Raw genomic sequence first — 13,913 nt, 5'->3', positions numbered from 1 at the left:
AACCCACAACATTATGATCATGAGCCCAACACCCTAAACACTATACTAACAATATAAGTGAAGGGTTTCTAATCAGGTAATGGATTCAGTCCAGCAAGAACAAATTGCCAGAGACTTCAAGTAAAAGAAATGAATTAATTTAGTGGCCTAGCGGTTTGGGTGCTGCACATATGATTGCAAAATCATGGTTTCAATTCACCAAGAAGTGGTATACTGTGTCCTTGAGCAAGACACTTCATTTCATGTTGCTCCAGTCTAATCAGCTGTAAATAGGTAACCCTGCAACATATTGGGGTCCCTTTCAGAGGGAATGTCGGCCTGCCCCACCAAGCCAGTCGAGTGGCATCATTCGAAAGCTACAACAATGCAAGGAAGCACATTGTGACCAGTGGTATATAATATCAGACATAAAACGAAGAACATTATTAGAGAAATACTTTTATTTTGTGAAGATATAATCAGATGGGGAATGTTAAGGTTACCCCCAGAAAATATATAAATCACATTGAAGAATTTATTAAGGGAGGCAAGTCCTATAAACATTTTCATAGTTGAAATCCATAAAAAAATAAAAATCAAGTTCTCAGAGTCTGGTCAGCAAATCACTTCATTATCGTTAACATCAATATCATTCAGGGATGTCCAACACAGCACGGATGCTGAAAGAAAAAAAATTAAAATGTAAGGTCTTAGTCAAAAGATAACGGTCTGTAGAGGCAAATTTAACTGGAAAGAGATGGCTAGATGTTAATTATCACTTATAAATAGCTGATATAAATGTTAGCGGGTTGATTTGTGCCAGTGCCATGCATGTAGACACCCATGCCATCTTGATTATTTCATAATTTTCACATTACCATTTTGTGAAATCAGTCATTGATTCCGATGGCATTATCAATAATATTCTTTTCTACTCTAGGCACAAGGCCTGAAATTTTGGGGGAGGAGGCCAGTAGATTAGATCGACCCCAGTATGCAACTGGTACTTATTGACCCCGAAAGGATGAAAGGCAAAGTCGACCTCAGCAGAATTTGAACTCAGAACATAAAGACAGATGAAATACTGCTAAGCATTTCGCCCAACATGCTAATGTTTCTCAGTCCACTGCTTTGGTATTATCAATAATACTGACAGGCTGAGTTGGCCTCTACCAGCTGCAATGAGTGAGCATGACTGATGAGTATTAATTTCCTATATGAAATTAGCATGCTAATTTAATGCCTTTCACTCAGAGTGGGGAGGGTTTTCTCTCCAATCAATACAAAGAGACTATGTGCTTTTGTGGGTAAGGAGTCTACAACTCCTATTTCTAGCAATGCTGATGCTCACTGCACCCTTAGCGATGGTGAATTATTTCATTGTTGGTTTTAAATTGCTCCTACCCACCTATATATACATATATATATATATATATATATATATAATTGTTAAACAGGACGTCAAACATTAAGGCAAGGCAAACATCTTAAGTAATATACAATATTACTACAGGAAGAAATTCAAAATCTTACAGCTGTTTCTGGGATATCCTCGAGTATGGGATATTCCATCACCAGAGACAAATTGGAGAAAAGAATATGGAAAATGTTTAATTTCATTTGTTCATTTAATTATTTGCACACACGTTGATCATCATCTGATCTTGGCATGCTATACCTTTTTGGAAAGCTTTATGTCTAAGCTAAAGCATGAAAATTTCAGCTCTGTAGGTCTATTTTTAGAGGTTTTAGCAGTTTAGCATTTGCGAAGCTAACTTTATTAGTTAGCGGATTAGTGGTTAGCTAAGCTAACTATTTGGTTAGCTGTGCCCACCACTGATAGCAAGGAAGCTTGTTAGTAGGATACCATTACAAAATAAAGCAAAAGTTAATAAAATGATGTGCGTTTGTGATTTAAATAGCTCTTATGACTATTTCATGATGTAAATGTTTCAGTTTGAAAACAATCTCAGATCAATACATTAAAATTTAAGAAAAAAAGAATGAGATAGCACTCACCTCTCGCCCTTGTGCATGAGGTCAAATGCCTCATTGATCTTCTTGAAACTCAGTTTATGAGAAACAAACTCATCTAGCAATATTTTTTTGTTCATATAGTCATCAACCAGCTTTGGTACACTGTCTCGACTTTTAAAACCTGTAATAAAAAAATAAAATTTTTAATCATAAATTGCTGAATTGTTCAAGTTTAATTCTTCAAGTCCCACCCCAAGCAATTAACAGTAACATTTTTTTTTATACAAGCTAAAGTAGCTTTATGCAACCTACTAAAAATAGCAGCCAAATCTCCTTTCAGTCACATCATTCTGTCTAACTTTTGATACTAGCCTACCTGAAACCACCATTGGTTCATCATCATTGTTTAACATCCACCCTCAATGCTGGCATGGGCTAGACAGTTTGACAGGATCCTGCACCAGACTTCTATCTATTTTGGCAGGGTTTTTATGGCTGGATGCCCTTCCTAACACCAACCACCCAGCAGAGGTTTGATGATAAAAATTCTGTTTTAAAGTGAATCTAAATTAAAACCTTCCATCAAAATTTCATGTTAATTTATATTCTAAACACCATCTTAATGAGAAAGTTATTCTAATAAATTCATTATCATTTTAACATCCATTTTTCCATGCTTGTGGGTCGGATGGAGTTTATTTACATGCTGGTGGCATGTAAAAGTACCTATTATTCTGAGTGGTTGGCATTAGGAAGGGCATCCAGCCAAATCAAACTAGAGCCTGGTGCAGCCCCTCAGCTTACCAGCCCTGGTCAAACCATCCAACCCATGCCAGCATGGACAATAGACACTAAATGATGAAGAGGTTTCTTTCAGTTTCCCTCTCCCAAATCCATCTACAATGCTTTGGTCAGCTTGTAACTGTAATACAAAATACTTGCCCAAGATGCCACACATGTGATTAGGAAGCATACTTCTTAATCACACACACTTGTGTCTCATTATTTCCCTTATTTTCAAAATTAATTGCAACAAAAGCAGTATATTTCAATATAAATATAGTAAGAAAAAAATGGTTAGAAATATCAAGGACACATTAAGAAATGTTGCCCAAGTTAGGGATCATGGTTACAACACTTGTAATACATGTAATACAATACATGTGCTGGGTAAGGATTCACTTGGATATAAAATACATTTTTTAGCTTACAGATATATTGGATTCTACATCTTCCAAGTACTGGCACCAAATTTTAATATTTGTATTGGTATGGACACTAGTTTCATCTTCGATTTTCACAATTAGCTATGTACACTTTTTTAAAGCTGATGAATGTGTTATGACTATCCCATAATTTTGTATATCAGACAACACTGAATAATATATCCTTCTTTAATACAATAGGATATGATTTAACCCTTTTGTGTTTAAACCGACCATATCCAGCCCAAATTTTCTACATATCTTACATTCAAACTGACCATATCTACCTCCTCACACCTAACCTACATTGACATTCTAAAAATAAACAATCACATCATTGAAGCTTCAAAGCTATAAGATAATGCATGGTTAATTGAAAACAATGTGAATAAGTAGTACAGTTAACAGAGTAAACTGAACACTAAAGGGTTAAGGTAGACTTAGCTATTTGTCTTTCATGGGCTTGTAAAAAGAAAAAGTATTTGTATTTAAAATTTTCAACTAGCAATAGCCTTGCCTCAGATTAACTTCATTGATTATATTTAGTAAGGAGGCTAAACTAAGACCGTTGTAGTTGATGTTTGACTCCAGTTTTTAGAGCACTGAACACAAGACAAACTGCCCATTGGGTAATACTCAGCCTGTATACCACTAGGACAACCGAGGAGATGGTGATAAAGACAGAACACTAAATGTAGAGGGATAAAATGCAAGTACTTTAGAAAGAGATTTTGACTAAAAGTTCTCCTCCCACCAAACTATAATGCCAACTTACCTCCAAAAGCAGTTCCTTTCCATACCCGACCAGTAACCAACTGGAATGGACGAGTGGATATTTCTTCTCCAGCTGCTGCCACACCTACAATCACTGAAGTACCCCATCCTTTATGGCAAGATTCAAGGGCTGCCCTCTGAAAATAAATATATATATATATATATATAAATAACTGTAAACAAATAATAATGGTATTTTTATATAAGCATAAAGCTTATGGTAATCACCATGCAATGACTAAGGAAAATAGTCTAATAAAGGTATATATTAGCCATCGACAGAAAAAAAAGAAGGCTTTCCTATCCACATGGGAGACAAATCCACATGCCTTTGTTAATGCGACAAAGTGTGTTACCTTTACACCAGTGAATCAGCCTCCCTTTTCCTGTCAAATTTAAGAACTATAATAGTTTGTGTTTGTTTTTATATCATCATCATCGTTTAATGTCCGCTTTCCATGTTAGCATGGGTTGGACGATTTGACTGAGGACTGGTGAAACCAGATGGCTACACCAGGCTCCAATCTGATTTGGCAGAGTTTCTACAGCTGGATGCCCTTCCTAACACCAACCACTCCGAGAGTGTAGTGGGTGCTTTTACGTGCCACCAGCACATAGGCCAGTCAGGAGGTACTGGCAATGGTCACACTCGAAATGGTGTATTTTATGTGCCACCTGCACAGGAGCCAGTCCATCGGTACTGGCAACGAACTCGCTCGAATGTCTTTTCACGTGCCAGGAGGGCGATGTTGGTAACGATCACGCTCAAATGGTGCTATTTACATGCCCCCGGCACGGAAGCCAGACAGCTGGTGCTCTGGCAACGATCACACTCAGATGGTGCTCTTAGTGATCTACTGGTACTTCCAAAGTGGAAGAACAACCCTTGGAAGATCTGCCATGAGTGTCACCCCTGGAAATGTGGCATTGTCCATAGAAAATTCGTTCCCCAGGGTCAGACCATCAATCAAGAGTTCTACCACAACGTTTTGAAGGATTTGAGGAAAGACATTGACAAAAACAACCAGATCTGTGGACCGCAAAGAATTGGATTGTTCACAACAACAACGCACCTTATCACTGAGCTCTCCTCACTCATGAGTTTCTTGCTAAAAACATGGTATTGCTTCTACACCCGCCCTAGTCACCAGAATTAGCACCTGTGGACTTTCATCTAAGGTCGCCATTTTAACAGTTGTTGAGAGCAAGAGTGAATCACAGAAGGTCCTTGACTCACAGAAAAACGACTTTCAGGCCAGATTCTAAAAGTGGCAGGAACACTGGGATTGGTGTATGCTGTACAAGGTGACTATTTTGAAGATGTTAAAATTTAGGTAAATAAGTTATTTTCTTATTAAACATAACTAGTCCAGGAACCTTCTGATACCACCTTGTAGTTTGTGGCTAGTCAGCTAGCTAATCCTTTCTTCATCACAAAGGATCTAATAGGAAACATTAGCCAGCTGGTCAGCTAACTAATATTTTTTGAAAGGCAATTATTCATAAGACTGGTGCTTATCTGGGTTTTCTGTAACATTATTTAGATGAGAAGTGAATATCTCCCTGGATAAGAGACTATTACATGCATTTTCTATGGAAACTTGCTAGACTCAGCATTCATGATAACAAATCACAGGACTACCTGCAGCCTATAACAGTGAACTATACTATCAGCAGCACATATATATAGCTAGGAATAGCAGACAAACGTCCTTCAAATCACAAGAGACACACTGAATAACATGATCTTGAGTTCACAGAGCCTAGGAAAAAGATAGGATAATTACAGACAAAATATCTGACCATAGATCACCTCAGAGATATGCTAGAGCTAAACAATAATTCAGAAGTAGGTAGTCTGTCCTTAAGTGCCTTCACTGTGTTCACAAAATACTAGTAGCAGAGCTTGAATTTCTGACTTTTCCAGTTGCTATTACAATCATGGATAGACTCATATGTGAAGTATTATCTCAACTGGCTAGTATTTCATTCTCTTCACTACATCACATCAGAAAACTCATTGAAAAATTGGGACAGAAACTTAAAAATAAATGAACAAAAGAAACACATACCATTGTACCAACATTGCCAATACACTCAAAAGTAAAATCACAACCACCATCTGTCATTTCACAAATCACTTGCTGGATAGGTTTTGTATGGCTCTTTGGGTTCACAAATTCTGTGATTCCAAATTTTTTTCCTGGTTCAAACAAAAAAGAAAATAATTATAGTCAAAAATGAAAATTGGGAAGATATTTAAGGATGAAGAACTAAAAAAAGAAATTAAACTTTTAAGCCACTACTACTTCAGTGCTTTACCACAAACCATAACCACATGGCAAATCTTAACATGTCACCCTAGACTATCTAGTGTAAACTTATATCAGAGGGACTATAAACTCCAGTTTTAAATCTTAAGACTGCATTTTTAACAAGACTGAATGAAATGCTAATCAATAAAGCAGAAGTGACTGAGATTACTTAAAATAACTAACACTTTTTATCATACTTGTTCTTGGAACAGGAGGACAAACATGCCTGTGTCTATACTGGCAACAAATATAAACAGCATCAAGAAAAAAAAACAAAAAAAACTGCATTTCAAGTGAAGTTTTTTGATATTAAGTCTGCTTTTTGTTGCAGATGTTCATTTTGCTACTCTTGTCAGAGTAACGAATTAGTGATTGGTTTGTAATAAACCCATAACCTGATGCTGTTTCACCAACTACAATACAAATCAAATTAGACAAAATTTCCATGCAAGAAAAGTGCCACAGCTGAAATATGAAGAAACAGAACTTCTGAGACAAAAAAAAAAAAAATCCTCTCAGAACACTTGAGCTAATATTCTCTGAATCTCTCTTAAGTTTGGTAGCCATAAAACCCAGCAAGTGTATCTGAGACACACTCCATAATTACAACTGATAAACAACAAAGACAAGTGTCTACATACCCATTTCAAACTTTGATTCATTTATATCAATTCCAATAATACGAGCAGCTCCGGCGGCTTTACAACCCATTGCTACCGCAAGGCCAACAGCACCAAGTCCCCAAACTGCACAATTCGATCCTTTTTCCACCTGAAGAAATATAATCATACTTGATGTTAGTGTGGAGACAAAAATTTCAAAATGTTAGGAGAGATGACTATGACATTTATCTTTTACCTGTTTCAGTCATTGAACTGCAGCCATGCTGGGGCAATACTTTGAAAGATTTAGTCGAAATTACCCCCCACCCACCCAGTACTTATTTTTAAGTCTGATATTTATTCTTTCAGTTTCTTTTGCCAAACCACTAAGTTACAGAGATGTAAGCAAACCAACACCAGTTATCAAGAAAAGTGGAGAGACAAAGACTAGGAAACATACATGTATATATATATATATATATATATATATATATATGACAAGATATAAATAATGGTCATTACATATTTGTACTTTATTGGAGTTAGTTTTTTCCTTTATTTTAATAAATTAAAGTTACTTTCGTTAGATCCATTTCAGCAGAACACTGAAAGACCAGAAATGGCTCTAACGAAAGTAGCATTAACTTTTAGGTCATACAACTTTTCTCAACTGACCAATAGACCAATTAAGAAACCTATCAATAATGAACTTATAATGACAACTGGAAACAGCTGTAAGCCAAATTTACTCTAATAAAGGAAAAATATGTAATGACCTTTATTTGCACCTTGTATATCACTTTGTAAAAAACAGTTTGACTGGAGTGCAACCCCAGATTTACAATATAGAATGGTGATGAACAACAAACTAGGATTCTGCTATAAAAAGACTTGGAGTTCTTTACTAATCTAAATAATATTGTTAGCCTGGTGTGCAAGCAGAGAACTTATGAAGTATTTTTCCCAGATGGATAATCCTTTACCAATAACTGAAGTCATCCAGCCATAGAAACCATGCCAAATCAGATTGTAGTCTATTGCAGCTCCTTAGCTTGCCAACCCTGGTCAAATCATCCAACCCATGCCAGCATGGACAACAGATTTTAATGATGAGGGGGGGACACACACACACACGCACACGCACACACACACACACACAATGCGCTTCTTTCAGCTTCCGTCTGCCAAATACACCACTCACAAGGTTTTGGTCAACCTGGAGACATAGAAGACACTTGTCCAAGGTAACACAGAGTGGAACTGAACCGGAAATCATGTGGCTAAGAAGCAAATTTCTCAGCCACACAGCCACACCTGCACCTCTGAGCCTATGCATTTGGAAACAAAAAAAAAATTTTTTTTTTTAAGCACACTTCAAATAAAGCACATGGTTAGCGATTTTGAAGAAGGGAGATTAGTCAAAACCCTCAAATCACAGTACTTAGCTGGTATTTTATTTTATCATCCTTGAGAGATGAAAGGCAAAGTTCATCTCAGCAGGATTTGAATTCAGAACAAAAAACCCAGAAGAAATGCTGCAAGATATTTTTTCCATTGTTCTAATGATTCTGTCAGTTTACTTTTCATTATGGTCATCATTTAATGTCATTTGTCCATGCTGGCATGGGTTGGACAGTTTGATCAAGGCTGGTAAGCTGGAGCAGGGTTGCACTAGACTCCAGTCTGGTTTGACATGGTTTCTACGGCTGGATGCCCTTTCTAATGCCAACCGCTCCAAGAGTGTGATGAGTGATTTCATGTGCCACCAGCACAGGTGCCAATTGCATGACACCAGTATCTGCCACGACTATGATTTCACTTGGCTTGATGGGTCAACTCAAGCACAGCATATTGCCAAAGATTTGTCATTGCCTCCATGAGGACCAATGCTCAAAAGGTACTTTTTATGTGCCACTGGCACAGGTGGTAGTTATGCAACACCAGCAATGGCGACATTGCCTCCATGAGGCCCAATGTTTGGAAGATGCTTTTTACATGCTACCAGCATGGGTGTGAGTTATGTGACACTGGCATCGACCACAACTACGATTTCACTTGGCTTGACAGGTCTTCTCAAGCACAGAATGCCAAAGCTCTCAGTTACTAGCCATTGCCTCTATGAGACCCAACATTCGAAGACCGTACTTCACCACCAACAGCAGTAATGACAACTTATGTCAATATCATAACATTCATTCACATGGTGTCATATGAGAAAAAAACCATAAATGTTGAAACAATGAAGGTGGTGGCATGAATTATGACTCAAAGATATTTCAGTGAAGTAACTGAATTAGTATACAGATGATCATCATTCCTCATATTTGTGAAAGACAAATTACAGGCATACCTCAACTTACATCATTTTAAGTTATGTCTTTTTTGACTTTATGTTGTTCTTTTCAAGAAATTAATGGGCAAAAAATAAATCGCAATTTCAGTCAATTTATCCAACATTACACTGGTTTCAGTGAACATATTTAAAAGAATGAAAATTACAAAAAAAAAAAAAAAACACCTAAAAGCCAATACTGAAATGGAAAAATCAAATAAAATAGATGTGAAAATATGTACAAATTATTTAATAAAACAGACATAAGGCAATAAATATTTTGAAGTAATTTTTCGTGTTATGTCAGTTTCTAAGTCAAGTCACATGTCTGGGAACCACTAACCAATGTAAGTTGAGATATGGCTGTATAACTTCTTCAGTGAAGTAACTTAAAAAAAAATCTATATTTTTCTACTACTTTGCAGGTTGTATTACTAACCTAATTTCTGACCAGCATATTAGCCAAGGACACCAGACAGCTTGATATTGTAATGTGAAATAGAGAGAGAGAGGAAGATGATGATAGTGTTGCACACTAAAAATCTATTGTTGGAAAATACATTATAAGACATTGGTAAACAAAGCCACATAAGATCTACATAAATTTAAATACATATCAGCTTTCACTGACATGTGTATAAAACATTCATCATATTCACATCATTAACATTTAACCCTTTAGCATTTAAACCGGCTGTATCCAACCCAAATATCCTACCTATTTTATGTTCAAATTGGCTAGAACTGACCTCTCACACCTATCCTACAATGTCATTCCAAAAATATATTATCACATCACTGAAATTTTGACATTATAAGGTCATCATCATCATCATCATCGTTTAACGTCCGCTTTCCATGCTAGCATGGGTTGGACGATTTGACAGGACTGGTGAAACCGGATGGCAACACCAGCCTCCCAGGTGACATTATAAGATCATACAGGATAAATTCAAAATGATTTGAATAAATAAACATATTCACGTCAACATGCGGGTGACACGTAAAAGCACCCACTACACTCTCTGAGTGGTTGGCGTTAGGAAGGGCATCCAGCTGTAGAAACTGCCAAATTAGACTGGAGCCTGGTGTTGCCATCCGGTTTCACCAGTCCTCAGTCAAATCGTCCAACCCATGCTAGCATGGAAAGCGGACGTTAAACGATGATGATGATGATGATGATGATTTAATAAAGTAACCTGAATACTAAAGGGTAACTGACCACCTTTTGCATGAGTCAGACAGAATTTGTTGAGGCAGATTTTCTACAGTCAGGTACCCTTCCTCTTGCCAACCTTCAGTTTCTATGCAACACAATATTTTTCTATAGCCAGGAATATTTTTCATGGAAGTCAGGAAATGAACAACACTGCTTGCACGAGGCAAGGGTGCACACAAGGGATCTTTATCTTGCTAGGTACTCAGTGACCTCACCAGTGCTGATGCCACATGAAAAGCACTCAGTCCACTCTGTAAAGTAGTTGGCATCATCATCATCGTTTAACATCCGCTTTCCATGCTAGCATGGGTTGGACGATTTGACTGAGGACTGGTGAACCAGATGGCTACACCAGGCTCCAATCTGATTTGGCAGAGTTTCTACAGCTGGATGCCCTTCCTAACGCCAACCACTCCGAGGGTGTAGTGGATGCTTCTATGTGCTACTGGCACAGCTGTAAAATCTATGCAACAACTATGGTAGTGGAGGTTGGTATGATCCTCTGGTTTACCTGTTCCTGTGAAGCCATCCAACCCATGACAGCATGGAAGACGGAGGTTAAATGATGATGACATGACAGATTCTTTTAGTTTTTACCTACTAAATCCACTCAGAAAGCTTTGATCAGCCTGGCGTTACGGCAGATGATTTCCCAAGGTGCCATGCGGTGGGACTGAACCCAAGACCACATGGTTGGGACGCAGGCTTCTTAACCTCACAGCTACACCTCAGATTTTAAAAAAAACACATTAAAACAAAAATATTAAAACAAAAGAAAAAACATGAAAGGAAATTTGTAAAACTTACAGCAGCTGTATTGAGAGCAGCTCCATAACCAGTGGAAATACCACAACCAAGAAGACAAACTTTATCAAGTGAAGCCTCAGGATTCACCTACAGGAGAATAAAATTTTTCAAAATTAGTTAATCAGTATTTTTATATGGTTGTTCATGCCAACAGTGATAGATCCTCAGTACAATACATAACTAATCTTTTGAATCCTATGGCATCTTGTTGGTAAAGCCCAACAACCAGTCTTATATTATTTGGCAGGTCTTCCTCTGGCCAACAGCAGTCTTCCATGCATCAGATACCTTTACACACTAAACAGCCATGAATCATAATTACTGAGTTCCAGGCCATCTATGACAGAGTAGACAGACATATGATCAAATACATTCCAGCCATGACCAGTCTGTCTGTTATTCAGATATTGTATCTAATGCATCTTTCTTGTACAAGACAGTGAATTTTTCAAAGCTATTTTTTACAAATGATTATAGAGAAGTTCTTTCAATGGTTTGTACATTTGCCTGAACAGTTAACCACAATGGTTAGTGATTCTTATTAGTGACACTATTTTTTAAATTATATCCTATCTTAATAACTCACCTTAGCAATGGAGATTTCAGCCACAACAGTGTACTCACTGAATGTACTACATCCCATGAAATGAAATATTTCTTTGCCTTCACAAGTAAAACGAGTGGTTCCATCAGGCATGACACCTTTTCCTTGGGTAACTCTGAAAGATAAATAAATAAAGAAGTTATTATGCTAACAGTTCTATTGAATATTCAATGGGTTTCTAAATGAATTGAGTAATAGACTCTGCAGCAACAACCTTTAGCATTTAAGACTACTCTGTCAAATGTAACGTTTGTTTATTCAAAAGGTTTTGAATTAATCCTGCAATATCTCATAGCTTTGAGATTTAGATAGTGTGATTGCTTATTCTTAGAATGGCATTGTAAAGGAGGTGTGGCAGGTAAGATCAGGCCAGTTTGAACATAAAATAGATAGAATATTTGAGCTGGATATAGCCAGTTTAAATGCGAACAAGTTAGCATAGTTATATGTAGTAGTATTTACAAGTAGTACAGTATGGTTGAACAATTAAAAAGTTAGTTTTGCAACCATAATATCTGAGTTTTAATCTCACTGCATGGAATCTTAGACAAATGTCATTTTTGAATGGCTCAGGTCAACCTAAACCTTGATAATGAAACCTATTGGGTGGATTGTACCTGTATTTCAAAACATATAGCCTTGTCACACACTTTCATGCAGCTTCTACCTTAGAATTACAGAACACATGTCCGTCAAATGCTCAACCACTAACACATTAATTCAGTAGCATGATGTTCAGTTGATTGAACAACTAAATCCTCATTGTTGACTGACAGAGATGCCCTACCACTAGCATCAATCATACAGTGCCGCAAACATTTGCGAACAGTGAAATGGTTTATGCAGTGGCAACAGGGCTAACAGTAGCAATTTACTCTTTACCTACTCTGCATTGATACTCTGTAATTATTGCCTAAGTATATTCTCGTTTACATTTTAATAAGTAACCATCTGTTATTAAAAGCCTAGAGTTGGCAGAGTTATTAGAGTGTTAGATTAAATGCCATAAGCATTTTCTTTGGCTTTCTGCACTCTCAGTTGAAATCTGGTTGAGGACAACTTTTCCTTACATGATCTTATGAAGGATAACAAATAAGAAATCACAATACTATACCAAGGTTGTCACAACGTGGCTGTTCCACTGGGGCTAGGATGGGATCATCAAGAATGTGTTCCACTGGGGCTAGGATGGGATCATCAAGAATGTGTTCCACTGGGGCAAGGGTGGGAACAACAAGAATGTGTTTGCATTTTCTCATAAACTACCTTAACCCATTAGCATTTAAACTAGCTACATCCAGCTCTATCTGTCTTATGCTTAAACTAACTAGATCTGTCCTCTCACACCTAGCCTACAATGTCATTCTAAAAATAAACAATCACATCATTCAAATCTGGAAGCTACAAGATAATGCAAAATTAATTCAAAATGATCTGAATAAATAAGCATTATGTTTGACAGAGCTCTCGGAATGCCGAAGGGTTAAGTATATGTTAGATCTACCAAATTACCGAAAAAAGGTCACCATGACAAAACCACTCAATTTTGTTTCGATAGTTAAGTCCAAGTGCCATGCCCTTTTAAATACAATAAAATTCCTGTGATAGCTGGTTTCTATCTAGAGATAAATGACATTCTTGGGAGCAGACAAGTTCCGGTATGACACTAAAAGCAATTCATTTCTTAAAAAAATGTTTAAAAAGTCGATTTTACCTTATCTTTTGGCACAAGTTTGTCTTAGGGTTCTTGCAAAACTTGCATTCATAACACTGAGGAACATATAAAGGAATGACGGTGTCACCTGCAAACAAAACAGAATGCAAACAAGTTTATCAAACGAACATTTTACAGAACACTTACTTACCAATAAGAGAAATTTTTAAAATGTTTTTTTAGTCATAAAACTAGAGGACAATTCAGTGTTACAAAAAAGTATTTTAAACTGACAGACCTTTAATTCATTGATGTTGTAATATTAAAGAAGTTACTGGCAGTGACCCAGCATGGCCATAACCTCTGGGCTAAAACACAAAAAAATATTTTGTGCAAGTGTGTGTGCACATATACTTTTGGTATATTAAAAAAAATTGGGGGGATT

The 13,913-nt window shown here is 36.9% G+C and overlaps 1 protein-coding gene across 1 annotated transcript in view; it reads right to left on the bottom strand.

Moving 5' to 3' along the window:
• Positions 1-422: 422 nt before the first annotated feature.
• Positions 423-13,913, bottom strand: part of LOC106880206 (alcohol dehydrogenase class-3) — a 29,475-nt gene continuing 15,984 nt past the window's right edge. Inside the window, exons 4-11 of the mRNA XM_052969463.1 lie at positions 13,529-13,616; positions 11,797-11,929; positions 11,211-11,297; positions 6,892-7,021; positions 6,008-6,138; positions 3,937-4,072; positions 1,999-2,137; positions 423-659 (exon numbers count right to left, since the gene is read on the bottom strand). Coding sequence (XP_052825423.1) covers positions 629-659; positions 1,999-2,137; positions 3,937-4,072; positions 6,008-6,138; positions 6,892-7,021; positions 11,211-11,297; positions 11,797-11,929; positions 13,529-13,616 — 875 coding nt within the window. The 3' untranslated portion in view covers positions 423-628. The remainder of the gene's footprint in view (positions 660-1,998; positions 2,138-3,936; positions 4,073-6,007; positions 6,139-6,891; positions 7,022-11,210; positions 11,298-11,796; positions 11,930-13,528; positions 13,617-13,913) is intronic.

This window comes from Octopus bimaculoides, chromosome 7, assembly GCF_001194135.2.
Source record: "Octopus bimaculoides isolate UCB-OBI-ISO-001 chromosome 7, ASM119413v2, whole genome shotgun sequence".
Classification (NCBI taxonomy): Eukaryota; Metazoa; Mollusca; class Cephalopoda; order Octopoda; family Octopodidae; genus Octopus; species Octopus bimaculoides.
This window is presented reverse-complemented; position numbering and strand designations above follow the sequence as displayed.